This window comes from Ixodes scapularis, unplaced genomic scaffold (assembly GCF_016920785.2).
Source record: "Ixodes scapularis isolate PalLabHiFi unplaced genomic scaffold, ASM1692078v2 PGA_scaffold13__105_contigs__length_92229423, whole genome shotgun sequence".
Taxonomy (NCBI): domain Eukaryota; kingdom Metazoa; phylum Arthropoda; class Arachnida; order Ixodida; family Ixodidae; genus Ixodes; species Ixodes scapularis.
Window position 1 is genome coordinate 37,153,283 of NW_024609839.1, and position 20,434 is coordinate 37,173,716.

Consider the following 20,434-nt stretch of genomic DNA (forward strand, 5'->3'; position numbering starts at 1 on the left):
TGTTATCACCAATATTAGGTGACAGTTGAAAGATCGTTTTATATTTTTAATGCAGTCTAAAAACCTACCGCCTGATATTTTTTTTTTTACAATCCACAGTCGAATTAACTTTTATATTCTACCAAGTAAACGTAGCAGCATTCAAACCCAATATACCATTTTCGACAGTCAGAGTCACCTTGTGGCAGTCCAAAAAGCTCCAACTTTGACGCTCTAATGGCGGTGATAGGAGATCATGCCCGGCTAAATCAAGAACCCCCGATTTCGTGAATCGTTGGTGACGTAAAATGAACAACATTCTTTCCCCTTTCTGCTCTAATTTTTCAAAGACGTTCGCTTTTGCTGATGTGGAGAAGCTGTGTAGCGCCACTTTAGAGCTACGGGTTTGGTTCTGGTACACTCAGACTTGAACATAATCCGTTGCAAGTAACGAAACTAAACTTAATCCCTTACACTTATCAGTAACTTCGCAACCTTACAGAATTACGGACTGCTCAAAGCCGGGTACGCAGCAGACCGCCTCCGTACTACCTTTCAGTGTCTCATCTCATCCCCCAACCGTCTTTCGTCTAACAACAAAGGACACAGACACACCTTACAAAAATCTGCAGTTAAATTCTTTTGAATCTTTGTTGAAAATTTTCTGGAGTCGTATTGAATTTCTTTGTAAACTTTCTTGATGTTTTTTTTTACTTTGTTTTGACAACTAATTTAAGTGGCTAAAATTGGCCACTTAAATTTTGTAGATTTCCTGCTTACATACATTCTTTTGAATTCCTTCTTACATAAATGTTGTTGAATTCCTTTTGACGGAACAGCAGATTGACGTTTGAAAAAACACTTAATTTCTTCAATATATTTTTGAATTTTGTTAGGAAACAGTGTCTTTTTGCTACATACACATCCCACAAATAAGCAATGTAAACAAACACTAACACCATCAAGCACTCAACACCAGAGACACAGTCCTATTGACAGCACCAGAGCCTTATATAGCCTCCGTATTGAAGGTAATCATTTGGCCGGTGACCACCTCGGCACTTACTAAGTTTCCAAGTTTCCGGTCTCCTTCTCGAAAGTCTGTCAAAGGGAAGACAGTGTTTCGAAGTTCGTGGACTCTATCTCTTACTAAAAAGCATTGGTACAACTAATAATAATTTCGAGTAGTCGCTAAAACAACATACAGAACAAAAGTGAAAGCCGTTTACAACTCCCTGTAACACCGAATTAGAGCGCAGCTCTTGAGGAGAAGGGAGGAAGGGTACTGGGGGGGCGTCAAGTGACCTGGGGGGGTCACGTGACCTTGGGGGGTCACGTGACGATGCCAATGATGCCATCAGTGACGTCACTGATGACGTCATCAGTGACGATGACGATGCGGATTCCAATGACGTCATCACCCTATTGGAAAAACGTACAAGAAACAAACCTGCTGCTTGTACAGTTCTGGTATGACACCACCATAATTTCTTTGTGTTACGCATGCAGCTAGTTTGGTTTGGCGTTCTGCATAACTGGAGATACCGGCACCGCTATGGCTCCGGGTCTGTCTATACTGGCAGCCACTTTGGTTGCCGATATGATTCGGTGTGGCTGGTATGATTTTGCGTCCGATGACGTAGGCGACTGCCGTCTTTCCACCAAAACGCTTATACCACAGGACCACCGGTATAACCAAATTATACATGCAGAAAGACGACCGCCATCTTCCAACAAAAACGTCCATCGTTCACCACCGCTATCGTTACATACACCATACATGTCGAAAAAGAACATAAGCCACGTTTACACGAATGCGACTTAGTCGCATTGAATCCAGTTGCCGCATTCAATATGCGGTCATGTAAACGGCACAATGCGCAAAGCGCATCGCATTTTGGAACGGGGAGGATTATCGGAAGGCGCTCGCTGCGGGAGCGAGTGAACAGCTGAGAACATGGCGGCGGCCAACCTCGGCGGCGGCCAACCTCGTCGGCGGCGCGGAGAGCGGTCCCGCAATTTTTTTCCCGAGAACGCAAGCTTTTATTGCGATCATAAGTAAGCGGAATATAGCGAAGCTGCTCGGTGAGGGTGGCCCCGTCCAAACCTTTGCGAAGTACGACTTGCGCGTCCGAAGGGGTCAGAAAGGCTTCGGTGCAAGCACGAATGACACCGAGAGCTCCGAGCACTGTAGAGCACTGCATGGTAGCGCAGAACGAGCAGCTCCTACCTCGGTGCAGTTCCTGGCTCCGTAAGAGCCTCTCGGACTCGGGGTCCGGTTGGTCCGGTCGCGATCGGCGAGGTCTAGCGCGGCGAAACGCAGAGGCTTCCTCAAAGCGTGCACACACACGTCGCCTCTCGTTCAGAGTGAACCGGCGGCCCGGCCTGGAGTCCTCAACGCCTTCCGTCTCCCAACTTCTTCCACAGCACCGAAGACAGCGGGCACGATCTTTACGTTCACTGAATGCGTCGAAAGGCCTCCAGTGCGATGCACCGGAAAACGTGGTGCGGCTGGTGCCGGAACGGAACTGCATAACTTCGAGCTTTGAGTCAACGCGCACGGCAACAAACCGATCGTGACACCAAGCCGCGGATACCGCATCGCCGGTCGACAGCGGCAAACGGCCCGTTGCTCGTATCGTGGGCCGTGACTCGTTCTCGGCCAACTTGGCGTCTTTTCCTGGCCCCTCGCGTCGTCGCAACCAGCCACAAACCCGACAAACCCACTAGCCCGAAACCGTAGCGACCGTAGCCTGCGTTGGAGAAAAGCGAAACCGAAACTTAAAGCTTCCGCTCAGTGGCTTCCGCTGCCGCAGCTTTTCTAACTTTGCGGCTTCCACTTCCGGTCGTCGCGGAGATGGCGAAGATAAAGCGGTGTGGGGGGTCGTTGGCTCGTTTACGATTACGGGACAGATGTTTTGCGGTCCGTTTCTACTGCGTCTCTGGCTCTCAACTGGACGGCGCCTCTCATAGTTCAACCAGGCGTGGTCAGCCTGCGTCAGGCCGGCTCGACTCGTCCGATCGCCGGACCGCAGGCGAGTTCCAAGTACGGCCGTTAGGCCTAGGATCCGAAGGCCTAGGATCCGTGAAGCGGTAAGTGAATCTCGTTCCGTTTTCGTTCTACTTTTAAATTACGTTAGGTGCGCTACAGTATAAGCATGCGTGCCAAGTGTTCGTGACAATTTTGAACTAGAATAATTGTGCTTCATTGCGGTCATTTGCTGAAAATGTAAATCGAGCAATGAACGAGGAGCCATGCTTGAAAAAAAAAAAAAAAAGAAAAAGTCAAGACTGGTTACGGTTGGATGCGAGGCTGGTCCCAATGCAATGGTAAGCACTTAGACCGCCTTTCTGAACGGCATGTTAGCAATATAGCGATCAACGAGACGAGCGACGGCGAGAAGCTACGAGAGCCGCTGCCGAGCGCCGAAGAATTCTCACTCTCGCTGCTTGCGTCGCTCGGTTCTTGGGCTTCTAGAAAACGTCGCTCATCGCCTTGGTCGCTCGCATCAATCGCTTTCATAATGTGTGTCTCGTCGCGCGGCTGACTGCCGTGTTTATTCAAATACAAATCGACCTTTTTTTTTTTTTTCTCTTCTTGGAACTTTTGACTAAAGAATTTCGACACCTACATTCGCGGCCAAATTTTGCGACCCTACCGGAGGTATGAAGCTATCGAGTCACCGAGCCGGCGTTGCCGTAGAGCCGCGCCGCTTCTTGTTTCAAAAAGCTTTTGGTTGCCGAAATGGCTCGCCGCCCGCGGTGCGCGTCGGATTTCGACATCGCGCCTCTAGCGTTCCCCTTGCTGGTCAACGGGTAAGGAGAGGAACGCGATGCGCCATGCACTTTACCCTCCATCCTCGCAAACGCGCACAAAAAAAAAAAAAAAAAATGTTATTTTTGTTAGTTGCTTGAGGCGGCTCGGCTCGCGTGTTGCTCATGGCGACAGGGCGGCTTTGCTTGCGTCTTTGTAGTTTGTCTTCCGTCGCTTCGCACCTTTTTTCGTTTCTTGTCATTTTACAACGGTGTCAGTGAAGTATTGCTGCGAATTTGCGAGGATGTCTACCCAGCTGACGAAGCTTCGGACGATGATAACATGTCCAGAAGTTCTGACGGTGATGAAGTTTTTGGCATCGCCCCGTGATTTAGCTGAGAGTGATGTAAATAAAGGTTTTTTTTCTTTCTTTTGCCCAAAATTTCCCAAGTTCTTAAAAATAAAAAAAGGTCAACCTATATTTGAATTTTTCTTTTTTTTTGTTCTTGGTGGATCCAATAAATAGGGTTCGACCTATTTTCGAGTAAATACGGTAACTTTAATTTTTATTTTGGGTTACGTCGGACGCAACTCGAATGCTTGACAGTTACGTTGGGCGTAACTTTAATTTTTATTTCGGGTTCCGTCCGACGTAACGTTAGACACTCCGTTACACTTAAGGAAAATAGGAGCTGCAGGTTCATCATATAAACCAACCATTTGTGCTTAATTAAAATGCATCACTGACCTCAAAAAAAAAAAATACTGCTATCCTAGAGTTTATGCTATAGGAATGTAGCGCTTCAGATAAATTTGTTAATTTTTACTTTTAGTCCCTGCCCCCTCCAGATACAACATCTGGCCTAAAGCAGTGTTCCGGATCTCCTTCCAAGACCTCAGGCGGGTCGTCATTCAATCCATGAGTCGGCGGCGTCTTATGGGCGTGTTGCTGGTGCTTACTGGATGGTGCTACCAAGGGAAAAGTGGTCATGCTATGGAAAGGCAAGTATGGCCGCCGTAAGTATACATATTGTCTTTACCTTTGCTCGAATTCACTTTTAAGAAATGCACAGTTCGCATGTGTGCATCTCTCAATGTTCCCACAGTCGGCTGTTTTTTTTTTTTTTTGAGTGCTCCAAGTCTGTCAGCGCTAGTTTCTCTAGATCATGCAAATGGGATGCAACACTAAACCACATATGCTCTCGCAACAAACAGTGCTGTGCAGAAGCACAGTGGAATTAACTCTAGCTTTATAATGCAGCACAAAATAGTTGACTCCAAATATAGCTACTTTTGTGACTCCGTTTAACCAAAAGCTCTGCCGAAACAAACTTGCCGCCTTATAGGTAGTGCAGAAGAACCTCGCGTGCCTAACCTGGAGAAGGGCATTTTTTTTCATAGGTCAATTTTTTCTTAAACCAATGCCTTCAGTCTCCTTGAAATGTTAACATCATGTGACACACGGAAGAACAGTAAACTCTTTAATGTTGGCGAACCTTTAATTTTCGCGCCCTTTAATTTTGCAGAATTCAGTGGCTGCGATTATGTCCTCTGTGACCGATTCGAGAAGAAATAGGGGCCACGAAGATAAGGGGGTTTTACTGTACATCGGAGGAAAGAGGAAGTCACTTATGTTTGTATGCAGGAGTAAAACCAACAACAACAATCATGGTGTCGACATTTTGTAAGCCTATCTGTGTCTATTGAATGATATCAACGTTGTTTTAGTTCGTTAAACATTGTTGCCTGTACATTGTGAGATGTCGTCTTCAACATGAGCAGTGGTTTTCTTCTCAAGCAGGCAGCATGGACGCGTGCCGCAGCACAACATAGTTCATTTGCAGGTGGTACCGCAGGTTGAAGGATGGTTGGCACAATATGGGGGAATCACAATTCAATGTTCTACCTCGGGCGTAGACAAGATTTGCTTATTCTAAATCATTTTGTCTAAAAATCTGGAATTTGCGATGAATGTACCCGCATGGTTGGAAGGGCCAGACAAGCCTTGTGAGCGCTTCATTTTCTAGCGTCTCAGTCCTGAACCCACTCACGCACCACATGTGTAGATGTTCCGATAGGTGGGAGCACTTATTTGGAAAATGGTGAATGGCAACTGTTATCTTTATCAGACTTCTGTATTATGGTCAAAGTTGGACTGCATATTTGCAATACTTTTTCTCACTTAAAAATATGTCATACTAAGATATGTAGAATAGCCGATGACAAAAAGAGAATGGCTGGGCGTCCTCCAGCACGTGCTTGTGCTTTTCACCCCACTTTGGACAGATGTGCTTGCTCCAGGCTCACGAGGCGCTGAAACGTCATCGAAGGTAGCAGACGGGCTGGTGGTGGAACAACGGAGACTTCTCCCTGCCTTTCTCATGCTGCCAGTGAGCGTGTACCTCTATACTCTAACTTAGCTTAACCTGCACAGAGCTGAGGAGAATAGGCTTGGCGAGTGCCCTTAATGCATATGCATTTGTTAAGCTGAGGCACTTTCTGAATCGAGAACATTGTGTATCTTACCTTCAAAAACACATCATTTTGGGGGTGCAAAAGGAATTGTAAGGCATATCTTTGTTTGTATTGTCCTATTACGCATCACAGGCACGTAGCCAGGGGGAGGCTTATGAGGCCCGGCCCCCCCCCCCCCCCGATATCTTCCATTTTGCATGGGTCCTCCTCTCCCCCCTCCCCCTCATACAGCGTTTTGTTATGAGGGGGCCCCCCTGAAACAAAATCCTGGCTACGTGCCTGACGCATCGAGTCCAACTTAATGCGGAGTCGACCCACCCTGTTGATAAATTTAATGCCTGCTAGGTAATTTGTTTTGCATTCAGTTAATATATCAGTATTCAGTTAGGTATCCCAAGTCATTAGCCGTTGAGATGCAGTCTCTCTGCAAGTCAGTCATGTTTAACATTCATAAAACTGCTTGTCAAATAATGGCACTGTCGAGGACATGTACCCGGCACGAGCAATTGCTGTGCACAAGCTGGTCGTGTGGATGCAGACAGCAAACATCCCGGTTGAAACGTCCTTCCTCGCAATGTAGCTCAAGACTAGGTCAGGGCCCCACTCGCAAACGTCTATACTTTGCATCTCTTTAAGCTGGACCACTTTTGACACTACAATCCATTGCAGCAAAAACAGTGTGAGACATGATTATAAGCTCGTCGTACCATGGCATCCAACTAGAAGGTCACATATGGCTTGCAGCTTCTGCCGTGGTTAACTTTAAACTGAGATACTTTGGAATAATGCTCCCGGTTTTTAGTGTTGCCCGGCACGGTTAACAATTTGGTGATATAGTGCTGCATTGAAAAATCTGCATTCGTGACTGTATCACCTTATGAATGCATACTAGCTATTAAACTCTCCATTCTGCAGAGAAATGAAATGCACTTTGCTTGCAATTGCAGCTACTTCTGGAACTTCATGGTATGAAGCACCTTATGGCTGCAAGCTCTGACAGATCTTGTTCTCTGGTCTGCGCAGGCCCATTGCAGGGAGTCACTCCGAGAGCCTCATCAGAGGTTCCTGCCCGTGGTCGTTCTAAATTTTTTTGTTGTAGGTATGCATTCTTTCTGTCTTTTCCTAATGTACTCAGGCGTTTTCCTTTCATTGTCGCTGATTTGCCTCAAAATTGGTTCAGCACAAAAATGGATGCTGTACAACTGTATCCCGCATCGTTTGTTCAAGATAACTTTTCTTTGCGAAAGTTAGATTTTTTTTATGAAGGTTAGTCTTTTTTTGTTTTTATTCACAAATTTATTTGAGTTTCCATGGGCAACACTAAAACGTTATGCCAAGGGAAAGGACAAGTTCACTGCTCTAACTTGTTCTCAACTGATTGCAAGAAATTTTGTTAATGTCGTGATACCTCTTTCCAGCACTTGCTTTGCAGCATGGAAACAAATTATACATGGAACATACTCTTCTTTAGACTGCTTGTTCATTCTGCAGGTCTGCCTTCTATGGATGTCGTGCTACTGGAGAGCAGGCGAATTCGATTGTTGGTATTGCCATTGCTTTTTGTTTAGCCGTTGTCTTAATAGTTCTTGTAAATTTAAAAATTTTCCTAAAAAGCAAGTCGGCGAGAATATCTATTTTGACTAGTTAGCTGAAAATAATGATCTAGTACCCTTTAGTCAGTAAAATAGATAGTGTGTGCCGCTGTTAGTGTCAAGTAGAGATGCACGCTTTTTAGGCATTTTGCGCAGAGTGGTACCCATTTTTATTGGTTAGCCTCTTGGTGCGCCAACTAAACTGTTTCTATCCAGATACCTGCCCTTTGCTTTTATTTGGCAGGCTCTGGCAATAAAATAATATAGTGTTATTCCTGGGTGGCTTAAAAACCTAAAGAAAGAAGTTTCTCCATGTTTAAACGCAAACTTTTATAAAGGCAAAAATGAATTAAGCCAGTAGCAGACGACACATAGCCTCAGCAGTGCTCCGCGCCAACAGCGTTGTGTCAAAATAGCGGTCGTCTCCTTTTTGCTGCCTTCTCTCTCTTTCCTTCGGCGCTCTCCTCCCTTTCCTCCTCTCCGGCACCTTTGTCACCACACCCACTGGCTAAACTCTCCCACTATACGGCTCTGCATTGCAGTAGTAGGTTTTTTTTATAGTCTTTAGAGTTAAATGTGAATATTTGACAGAAATCTCCCAGGTTGGGGTGAAAGAGGGTTAAATGAATGCATTTGATCATTCGCCTCAATTCGGTACCCATCATTTCAAGGCCTGTGTGGCCTTGTCCTGTGGTGTATTTATGACTGTGGCTGTGAAGGAGCAGTTTTTTAATAGGTACAAGAACAAAGTATAAAAACAAAAGGATCTATGTGCTGATCACGAAAGAATATGCTAGCCATTCTAATGTAGCTCTGCCAAGTACTTGATTGTGATTTGTTTTTATTTCCAGCTACTTGGTTGCCTCAAGATCTGGAGATCCTAGTGGCCACAAGCTTGGACTCAATCTTCTTCTGAGGTCCGGCCAGGACCATGGGGGAGGTAATCCCAGCAACAAGAGCATCACAGTATCTCCCTGCCTGTGGCTTTCGATTAGCATCACGACAAGGGAGTCCTCATGCCACCAAGTGTTAGGTATGCTACTCGAAATAAGCATTCTTACCTATTCTTGAAGTGAAACAGCAAAAGATCTACTAAGCCTAAAATGCAAAAAACATTGAAATCTCGGTTTGGATGGAGTTCCAATTACAAAAAGGCATCTGCAGTCATGATTCACATGTGAACTTAAAGCCCACGGATGTAGGTTCGATGGAGTCACAGAAATAACTTCCCGCAGATGGCTTCGCTAGTGCCGTACCCAAACAAATTCTTAAAATAATCATTGTGTTACATTGGTGTCATTAATCTTATGTACCTACCCCACCCAGCAGTCGGGAGATGTGAAATATAAAAAAAAATGGGAACTTGCACATTGTCAGCTCTGCAAAGATAATATATTGAACCGAGCATAGCACGTTCAACTTAAGAAAGCAATTCAGTGCAGGCCTAGTTTTAAGCTTGACATATTTGTTATTGCCCTTCATAATGAAGTAAAAACTGCTTAAGCTGTGGCCCACTACAGGCTTTCTATTAGTGTTAAAAAGTGTTATGGCAGTTTAAACAGCTTGCTCCAAATATTTTCTTGAAATGCATAGGTTTATGGAAATTATTATGTGGATGTTTGCAGACTGTCATGGTGAGACCAATCTTTAGTGCCAAGTGTTCCACTTACTCAGAGTTGGTTGAGTTTGTAAATAGTGTAGGTCGCAAATTAAATTTTTATGGTATGCAATGGGCACAACCATCCGTAATGACTAGCTCTGCCTAGGGGAACTTTATACGTTTACTACGGCAAGATGGTTTCACAAAACTAAGTGTTTAGTTTATTGAACTCCTGCACTAACCTTATCTCTAGAAACTTTTTATATTCTTTACGATGCTGAGTTAGGATTCTGGAAGTAGTTTTTCTAGAACTACGCTAGACATTTCCAGTTGATAATTTTTCTCGCAAAGCATTCGAGAGAGCCAAACCCTGTAATATACGGATGGAATTCCAGAATGATGCGACTGGCAGTTTGAAACATTTGGCACTGTAACAGTAACAATGACATGTCACTTGCCTATGTAATGCTCATTGTCGCAGATCAAACTGCTTTTTCCGTCTGCACTCATTTTCAGTGGACTCATTCAGCGAACTCGCACCCGAGACTGCAGCGCTGGGTTCTGCGAAGTAATTTGCAAGAATATAGATGCAACAGGTTTCTTTTGAGCGTGCGTCTAACACGTATTCTTCATATTGAATCTGCTACTGTATTCATGACCATGTCCTTAATTGTATCCACATTCCAGCTTATTTTTATTTTGACATTTGAGTTTTCTTCAGTACTTTTCTCAACATCTGTGCTTGTTGTGCCGTACTCAAGACCATACATCTTGTCTTTCACTAATACATCAATATATAAAACTGTTGATGCCGAGTGAGAATTCAAGGTACCGAATCTGTCGTGCGAGTTAAATAAGAACCAATAAAAATCTCTACAAAGGAAATTTTGTTAAAGGAGGCTGTATAAGCACTAGAATAGCACATGCCATGCTAAAAAAAAAATACAAATTCTTGTTAGGTATGCAAGGATGACACTGCTGTGCTGTTTCTGATGTGTCACAACAAAAATCAGTGCCATACAGTGTTCCTTATGGAAGTACAAACTGTTGAATTCAAAGCCCAGAAGTTTTATTCAAGGATGTTCCTCAATACAAACGTATTTAGAGATCTGAGCCACTGACTTATACATGACTATGTGGCGCACATTCATTTTCATGTGCATTATAGTTTACAAGGTCTAGTCTGCATTGATTTATTGCATTCATGCTGAAACTGGGAGGGGTTCTCTGGGTATGAATAAAGATATAAACATTTCTTAAAATCAAAACATTTGAGAACAGACTATACGGCTCTGCATTGCAGTAGTAGTTTTATTTGTAGTCTTTACAGTTGAATGTGAATATTTGACAGAAGTCTCTCAGGTTGGGGCGAAAGAGGGTTAAATGAATGCATTTGATCATTCGCCTTAATTCGGTACCCATCATTTTAATGCCTACGTGGCCTTGTCCTGGGGGGTGACTATGACTAAAATAAGAGGATCTATGTGCTGATCACGAAAGAATATGCTAGCCATTCTAATGTAGCTCTGCCAAGTACTTGATTGTGATTTGTTTTTATTTTCAGCTACTTGGGTGCCTCAAGATCTGGAGGTCCTAGTGGCCACAAGCTTGGACTCAATCTTTTTCTGTGGTCTGCCCAAGACCATGGGGGAGATAATCCCAGCAACAAGAGCATCGCAGTATCTCCCTGCCTATGACTTTCGATCAGCGTCACGACAGGGGAGTCCTCGCGCCACCAGGTGTTAGGTATGCCACTTGAAATAAGCATTTTTTTTACCTATTACTAGAACAGCAAAAGCACTACTAAGCCTAAAATGCAAAAAAAATATTCAAATCTTGGGTTGGATGGAGTTCCAATTACAAAAAGGAGTCTGCAGACATGATTAACATGTGAACTTAAAGCCCGCGGATATAGGTTCGACGGTGTCACAGAAATAACTTCCCGCAGATCGCCTTGTTTGTGCTTTACCCAAACAAATTCTTAAAATAATTATTGTGTTTCGTTGGTGTCATCAATCTTATGTCCCTACCACACCCAGCAGTCGGGACATGTGAAATATAAAAAAACAGGAACTTGCACATTGTCAGCTCTGCAAAGATTTATACAGTAAACAGAGCATAGCACGTTCAGCTTAAGAAAAAAATTCAGTGCAGGCCTATATTCCTGGTTCACATATGTGTAATTGCTCTTCATAATGAAGGGAAAACTGCTTAAGTTGTGGCCCACTACAGGCTTTCTATTAGTGTTAAAAAGTGTGGTAGAAAACAAGATTGCGCTTGGAAGACGGGGACATAGGAAGGACAGACACAACAGAGCGCTAACATTCAACTGATTTAATTCAAGAACCTCAGCGTAGAAACGGACTTCGTCACCGCACCACATCTCAACCAACCCATTCTGCCACGGACCACAAGTACGCCAACTCCTTATCCGCCAAGTCAATTGACGCCATACTGACACAACTTGTGCCGGAACTATTTATAGTGTCAGCCTCCATAATCTCGCTAACAGTCCTATCTTTGTGCCTCTCAAGAACAGTAGACGAAGCAAATAATTGTTTGCACCCGCAGTCATGACAGTGACACGACAGATCATCACAGCGAGTGCAAACCATTATTTGCTTTGTCTACTGTTCTTGCTAGGCACAAAGATATGACTGTTAGAGAGATTATGGAGGCTGATGCTATAAATAGTTCTGGCACGTGTTGTGTCAGTGTGGCGTCAATTGACTTGGCGGATAAGGAGTTGGCGTACTTGCGGTCCGTGGCAGGGCCACGGATTGGTTGAGATGTGGTGCGGTGACGCAGTGTGATTTTACGCTGAGGTTCTTGAATTAAATCAGTTGAAAGTTAGCACTCGGTGGTGTCTGTCCTTCCTATGTCCCCGTCTTTAAAGCGCAATTATGTTTTCTAACGTACCGTACGAACTTGCCCAACAATCAGCACTTGTTAAAAAGTGCTATTGTGTTCTAGGTAGCTCGCACCAAATATTTTCTTGAAATACATAGGTTCATGAAAATTATTATGTAGATGTTGGCAGACAGTCATGGTGAGGCCAATCTTTAATGCCAAGGGGTCCACTTATTCAGAGTTGATTGAGTTTGTAAATATTGTAGGTCGCAAATTAAATTTTTATGGTATGCAATGGGCACAATTAGCCGTAATGACTAGCTCTACCTAGGGGAACTTCATACGTTTACTACGGCAAGATGGTTTCGAAAAACAAAGTATTTAGTTTATTCAACTCCTGCACTAACCTTGTCTTTAGAAACTTTTTATATTCTTTGCGATGCTGAGATAAGATTCTGGAAATAGTTTTTCTAGAACTACTCTAGATATTTCCAGTTCATCATTTTTCTCGCAAAGCATTCGAAAGAGCCAAACCCTGTAATGTACGGAGGGAATTCACAGAATGATGCGACTGACAGTTTGGAACATTTGGCACTGTAACAATAGTAGTGACATGTCACTTATGTAATGGTCATTATCGCAGATCAAACTGCTTTTTCCGTCTACACTCATTTTCAGTAGACTCATCCAGCGAACTCCCACCTGAGACTGCAGCGCTGGGTTCTGCAAAGTAATTTGAATGAATAATGATGCAACAGGTTTCTTTGAGCGTGCGTCTAACACATTCTTTATAATGAATCTGCTAAGTGTATTCATGACCATGTCCATAATTGTATCCACATTCCAGCTTATTTTTATTTTGACATTTGAGTTTTCCTCAGTACTTTTCTCAACATCTGTGCTTGTTGAACCATACTCAAGACCATACATCTTGTCTTTCGCTATTACATTAATATATAAAACTGTTGATGCCGAGTGAGAATTCAAGGTACCGAATCTGTCGTGCGAGCTAAATAAGAACCAATAAAAAGCTATACAAAGGAAATTTTGTTAAAGGAGGCTGTATGGGCATTAGAATAGCACATGCCATGCTAAAAAAAAAAAAAATACAAATTCTTGTTAGGTATGCAAGGATGACAGTGTTGTGCTGTTTCTGATGTGTCACAAAAAACAAAAAAAATCAGTGCCATACAGTGTTCCTTATGGAAGTACAAACTGTTGAATTCGAAGCCCAGAAGTTTTATTCAAGAATGTTCCTCAATACAAATGTATTTTGAGATCTGAGCCACTGACTGATACATGACTATGTGGCAAACATTCATTTTCATGTGCATTATAGTTTACTAGGTCTAGTCTGCATTGATTTATTGCATTCATGCTGAAACTGGGAGGGGTTCTCTGGGTATGAATAAAGAGATAAACATTTCTTGATATCAAAACATTTGAGAACGGACAAAAGGAAGGATCTGAGAACGGTATCTTAGATTCTCCTTTTTCTTACAGTATATCTAATGTTCACTTTATTTCACCTGCTGCATTTAGTTTTTAGCGCAGCTGTTAGCACCCGTTTCCGCGTTTCGCGGCGTCGCTGTCGGCGTAACCGCCCAACTAAACTTGGCAGGAAATTGAATTAATGTTGTGGTCATGTGACGTTAATATTTCCGCTAAGTCTAGCTGAGAAACTGAGTGTTTTTATGGATGACGTGACACGGTCATGCGACGTCATTTTCCCCGCTACTTTTAGCGGAAAAACTGCATTTGTGTTGAGGTCATGTGACATCAATTTCCGCGCTAAATTTATTGGGAAACTTAACCCGCTAAATTTAGTGGGGAAATTTCCCCCTAAATGGGAGGGAGCAGAAGAGGAGGAGGGGAGGGGAAGGAGGGGCATACGCTCCCATCTTCCTCTTCGAGAGCTGTACTGTATTTTCTCATTACAGAGAATTGTAAACGTCTCATATTTCATCTCATGTTTTTTTAACTTTTATATTGCAGGTGCGCTTGCAGCACAAATCTGGGTTGTGCTGATCCTTTACGCACAAGTTAGGAACTCCTGAGTGACAAGAGTGGGAGTTTGGTCTGACAGCTCGGGACACCATTGTTCAGTATTGAATTTTTAATTATCTTCTTTTGAGCAAAGTTAAGCTTTGCTGCATGCAGTTCTTCTAAAAATAAATACCTGCAACCAAATTTACCAGGTCACGACATTTTGCCTCTGCTCTTAGTGCTCCTGGTGAGCCTCGGATGAGAGCTTACTGGTGTGCAAACATCATAATTGTTTGAAACCACTCACTGATGTAGAGACTTATTGACATCCAGCATTCGAATGAAACGCTGGATATCCACAAGTCTTTCTTGAACAATGCAAGCGGGAAAGGAATCATACAATCATATTGTATTGGGGGACATTCTACAGAGTGTTTTTTTGTATATTTTACAGATTTTTTTAAAAAAAGCCGTAAAAGCTACATTTACGCAGTCTGTACACGTGAATTATATGGCCAGGGCGGCATAGTATAAAAGGCTAATTTGTAATGATCAGTCGGCTTATTACAGAGATGTGCCAGACTTCTTTCAGAAAACTAGATGGAGGTTCATTCTCGCGTGGTTTTATCCCGCGAATCTGAATATCCCGTTCGTTTTCCACAAAGATATAACTAAACGTGAGAAAACACAAAAAAAAAACATCCTACCAATAGTGACATCGTAAGAAGACCTTTCAGCCGCCAAGTGTATGTCGCTTAAGGGCCGCGCGTCCAGTCGCAAGTTCTCTAGGTATATTCTCCCGCATTGGCACCAGTCGTGACACATTTTTCTGCCCCTTTAAAAAATAGCATGTGCGTGCATAGCTTTCATAGGCACTGAAGATGCGTGAACAAAGATTTTGAAAGCTGCTCTTGTGATGTCGCTCTCTAGGGAAGTGCTTTCAAAGCGCTTTAAAAATGACTCTATGCAGCCTCAATTAATTAAATTAGCAAATAATTTTGATATTTGAGATTCTGGAGGTCAAATGAAGAAGATTTAAAAGTGTTTTCTCAAATACAAAACCGCTTCAGCCTCTCTCTAAGTATAGTATATTCCTAAAATTTTTAATCAGTGAAAATAGACCCATGGTTCCAATTAGAAACTTCTAAGCATCATCAAAACACACTAAATCAATTTTCTTTGTGAAGATATAAGACAAGAGCAGCATTTTATGGTGTTCTAAAAGAATGGTCAATTTGGACGCGTTTCCAGACTTCGGTTTCTTACCAGAGCGCATCTTTGCACCTACGGTCCTGCTGCCCGGTGGCCGCAGTGCGAAGCCGCCCCCTCGCCTCCCTCGTAGGATGGAGGGAAGCAAGGCGCACGTGCGTTGCGCGTCTAAGCCCCTGGGGAACAGGACCGTGGGCGCAAAGATGAGCTCTGATAAGAAACTGAAACCTAGAAACTCGTCCAAATAAAGCATTTTTACAGAACGCGTAAAATGCTACCCCTGCATTATATCCTTCTAAAAAGAGTTGATTTTGTGGTTTTCAGTGACTCAGCAAGTTTCCAATAGAAACCATAGTTTCATTTTCACTAATTAAAAAGTTAATTAACAAATTGTATTTAATTATCTGACTGATCGTTACGACTAGGTCCCTATACTACGTACGCCTGGCCATATTACTCTCCTGCACAAATCGCATTAATTTAGCTTTCACGGCCTTTCTAAACATATATGTAAAGCTTAAAACTAAATTGCCGTGTACAACAGTGAAAAGGCGAAACCACCATGTTGGAGCCATATGGCTCCAACATGCCGGTATCGCCTTTTCGCTGGTATAGGGTTTCCCATTTTACGTTATCCATGTATGGTTCCGTCCGCCTACATGGTTCCGCCATAATCCACTACGCCGGTATAGGATGTCCCATAATACGACACGCTTGTATGGTTCCGCCTACCTGTATCGTTCCGCCGTAATCCACTATACTGGAGCTGCCTTTTCGCTTGTATAGGATGTCCCATATTACGGTTACGCTTGTATGAGCCTTTTCCATCATCTTTCCATCATCGATATTTTCCAACAGGGCAGTGACGTCACTGATGACGATGACGTCATCGGGGAGGTCACGTGACCTCGGCGGGGGTCACGTGACCTCGGCGGGGGTCACGTGACCCTGGGGGGTGTCACGTGACCTCGGGGGGTGTCACGTGACTTCGGGGGGGCACGTGACCTCGGGGGGGTCAGGTGACCTCGAGGGGTCACGTGACCCCCAGAGGTCACGTGACCTTGGGATGACCTTGGGGGTCGCGTGACCTTGGGGTGACCTTGGTTACGCCGACGCCAACGGCGACGCCGACGCCGACGCCGCTCAAGCCGGGAACGGGCCCCTAAAAGCTGCGCTCTAAAACGGCTCATAGAACAAATGTTATCGCTTCTTTGCATAGCACCACTCGGGACGAAGCCAGTCAAGGCGGTTGCTCCACTTTAAAATAGTTATTTTGCTCTTTTAATAGGGTCAATAATGCCACGATAGTCATTTACAAAGTGAGAACGCTGGGCGTGTTTTTCCAACGCCTGGCCTTTAGCACGCGCCCCATGCCTTCCGTCGTGCTTTGACTGCGCAGTCGAGCTCGAAGGGCGCGAGACGTCGAAGAGTTGTCAAGGATAGAAGGCTCGCGCTATAGGCAGTAGAACGGAAGCTCCTCCCTACGGTTCTCAACTTGTCAGAGACTATTGAGAAACTTAGTGACTTGTGACATTTAGTAAAGATGTAATATATTCAATAAAAAGTCAACAGAAAGTCTGTAGCTTTTCTTTTGACACTGGCTACAGAAAGTCAACTGAATAATTTGAACACGAAGTAAACAGAACGTCTGCGGTATTTCTGATAACACTTTCAACAGGAAGTCAACAGAAAAAAGATCCAACGTAGAGTTAATAGAAAGTCAATAGCTTTTCTTTTGACTCAGGAAGAAGAAAATCATAAAAAAAATTTCAACACGAAATCAACAAACTTTCTGTTCACCATGTCAACAGGAAGTCAGTCGAAAGAAAGTAATCAGAGTGAACAAGAAGTCAGCACATTTTCAATAAAAAGGAAAAAAAAAACCCCGTCATATCGGACCCCGTAAACGACCGCAGACCAAATAAAATAAAAAAGATGTCTCTTTTTATAAAATAATATATAAAAAAATAATTTCAATAAGTTTTCTTTTCATTTTTTAGAAAATAGCCTACAAAAAAATGTCGTTACAACTTCTTAATTTTTTTTTTATAAATAAGTCTACAAAACAGAATCTATTGTTTTTCCTTTTGAATTTTTTAAGAAAATAAGCAACAGAAAAACGTTTACAAGTTCTTTTAAATTTTTTTTATAAATAAGTCTACAAAAAAATTCAATATCTTTTCTTTTGAAAGTTTTTTGACAAGAGTGAAAACAAAGTGCGTTTACAAAAGAATTCAGTAGGATCGCGGAAAGTCAATAAGAAGTCTAAAAAAATTAAAAAGAATGTTGAGACCCCTTAGTTGTGGCAGCCAATACATCGGCCCGACAAGACGATGCCTGAACTTTCTCTTTAGAGAACAATTTCAAGAAGTTACCAATGCGTCATCTGACTCTCCAGATAAAATTGTGGTGCTGGCCAGCACCCGCCATAATTGTACCCTTAGTTATGTAAACACTACAGGACTTGGCTCACACAAGGACAAGTATGGACGAGAAATAGTTGAAGCATTTAAGATCAAGAATACCACAGACAATGTTTCAGAACCTTTGTTGTCGTTGTCGACAGAAGAGCTGGTAATCCTAGCGCCAGAGTTATACGAAAAGCCTCCTTGAAACTTTTTGAACTCTTTTTCAGGAAGTAAGATACAGTTATTCTGTATTTAACTCACTGAATTTTCGTCTCCCTTCAATTCCTCTGTGACAAAAGTGGTTTTCATAGTGCGATGGGCATCATATAAATATCCCTGCTCGCTGAAAGAACTATGAGTGTCCTTTTCTCGTTCATTGGCATTTTGGAGAAATCTTCTTGGTCGAACTCGAGCGTTTGTTTTGACGTGTGGAACGATTCTCGTAGGAAAGCGGATCAGCACGACCGACCCCGGCGAGCTCTAACTTCACAATCCAAAATATCAGAGGATTGAGAATTTCGAGGCGTGTCTAGATACACTCTAACAAATCCATTATTCAAGGAGGACACGAAGATCAGTTAGCTTTTTTTTTTGTATTGCTGTTTGTCTTAAACTACGAAAACGAAAAACTACGTTTTTGGTGGTCAGGGATGATATTATATGCTCAGTGGCGTCACTAAAAAGGGGGGGGGGGGGGGGGGAGAAGGTGCAGTCGGCCACCGCCCCGGGTGCCGCTGGCCCTAGTGACGCCACTGTATGCAATCACTCGTTTTTATCTAAAGATAACGGGCAATATACATTATGTATATCAAGGCACAGTGCGCGTAGAGCTAAAAATCGATTCCTGGTTTTTCCTCTGCTTATCTTACAATCCAGAGGCTGTAATAAAGGAATAATACGATGGTGGAAAACGCTGACTTCAGAATCTAACCTAACCTGCAAAATTTCGAGCTCGACTGTAACCTTTCGAAATAAAACTCAAGCAAATTGTAGATATCGCGTTCGCGCCAACAGTAGGAAGTTCTCGTAGATTGTTTCCGCTGACCCGCAACGTTCTCCGCAACCCGCTACGAGATCAGTTACTCGGAAAGGCAAGGCTAGCTCCGCGCATGCGCAATAGTGGCGTCTTCGTTCGGAGAGCGTAGCGGAGGTAGGAAAACGGTCTATGAAAACTCCATTGTGTCGACTAGTGAACATTGCACCCGATGTGATACCCCCTAAACATTGTTCGATCTACATGGATCGACGAAAAAAGTGGTCTCACGTTTGTTCGTATTGCAGGGGTCAAATAGCATGTAGGTTTTTCTCGGCCCGTGCTGTCTTTCGGTTATTTCCGGAACACGTCGAAAACTGCTTTCCATAAATACTTTCCCGGCCACAAGAGGTATGAAGAGGAATGCTACGAACATTTTGAGATCTTTGTTTATGGCACGAAGGTTCTCACAAGTCGTAACCGAGGCTCCACTTCCTGTTTCTTTCGTTATATATAGCGTGAGGACATCGCGTGGATAATGCGATTGAGCACCTGCTTTAGTTTCTTTGTTGGTGTAGGCTGGGGGAAGAGATTGGCCGGTGAACTTTTGTTTTGAAGAAAACAGTTATATTTCTGCGTCATTGCCTTTTAAAAAAACAACTTCTGCGGAAATATTTTTATTTATTTTTTTCTTTCTCCTCACAGGTAACTGACCCTACTCGAAAGTCAGAGGCATCGAGTGACAGTCTAAACAGCTCCAATACAACCGCTCTAACCGCTCATTCACACTGGAAGCGGATCCGCGTTCGCAAAGCGGTTGCGAACGCGGTCGTATAAAGATCCAGTACAATTGCACGCGCACTTGATGTCGTCGAGTGCGCGTCTCTTGAAGTTCGGGCAAGCCAGCGGGCACGGAGAGAGTAGCTAAATATAGGTGCGTCATATTTTAACTGGACGACGCGGAAACCTCCTCCACCTACAAGGGCGACTCGCGTTGCCGAAAGCGCGCGTTATGTGACGTCTTTGGTCCTGGCCTTACTACTGGTCAGAGCCGCTAAGAGCTTTTTTTTTTTTTTTTTTTTAGTCCCGATAGAAAATATAAGTGTCGCGAACCGTTTCAGTTATCTGTGGAAGTAGGTTTTCTTCAGTATTTTAGATCAGAAAAGAAACAAATGCAGTTTATAAAGTACGGAAACAAGAAATGACCCGTCGACATACCCGCCACCAAGCGGCGGAAAAAAACGGTGAATATTAGAAAGAACTAGTGGAATGAGGCACCGCCGAACGGCGAGCGTAGAAAGGTTCCGTATGTACGCGGCGGCGCTGCGGTCGTATACCGGCTCGAGGATCCGACCGGTTCTGAGCGTTCCGAAGGCCTTCGGCGCGGGCCCTGCTGGCGGTTTGGCCCTTTGGCGGTATGGCAGCGCGAAGTCGCTCCCGTTCTGAACTTATATTTACCCTGTGTTTGCTGTCATTCGTGGTCAATGAAGTGTTAATGCCGAAATAGTCTTTAATCGCGCAGCAAATGCAATGCGAGCCGCCCTGGCCGCCCGCTTGATACAGCCTATCCAACACACGCTTTAGTGGCGCCCTCTCGTGCCGTCGGCA

The 20,434-nt window shown here is 43.6% G+C and overlaps 1 protein-coding gene across 1 annotated transcript in view; it reads right to left on the minus strand.

Annotated features, from left to right (window-relative positions):
* The window catches only part of LOC8038163 (angiopoietin-related protein 7-like), a 61,613-nt gene extending 42,336 nt beyond the window's left edge, over positions 1–19,277 (minus strand). The window contains exon 1 of the mRNA XM_040221172.2: positions 19,118–19,277. Coding sequence (XP_040077106.2) covers positions 19,118–19,262 — 145 coding nt within the window. The 5' untranslated portion in view covers positions 19,263–19,277. The remainder of the gene's footprint in view (positions 1–19,117) is intronic.
* Positions 19,278–20,434: the final 1,157 nt, after the last annotated feature.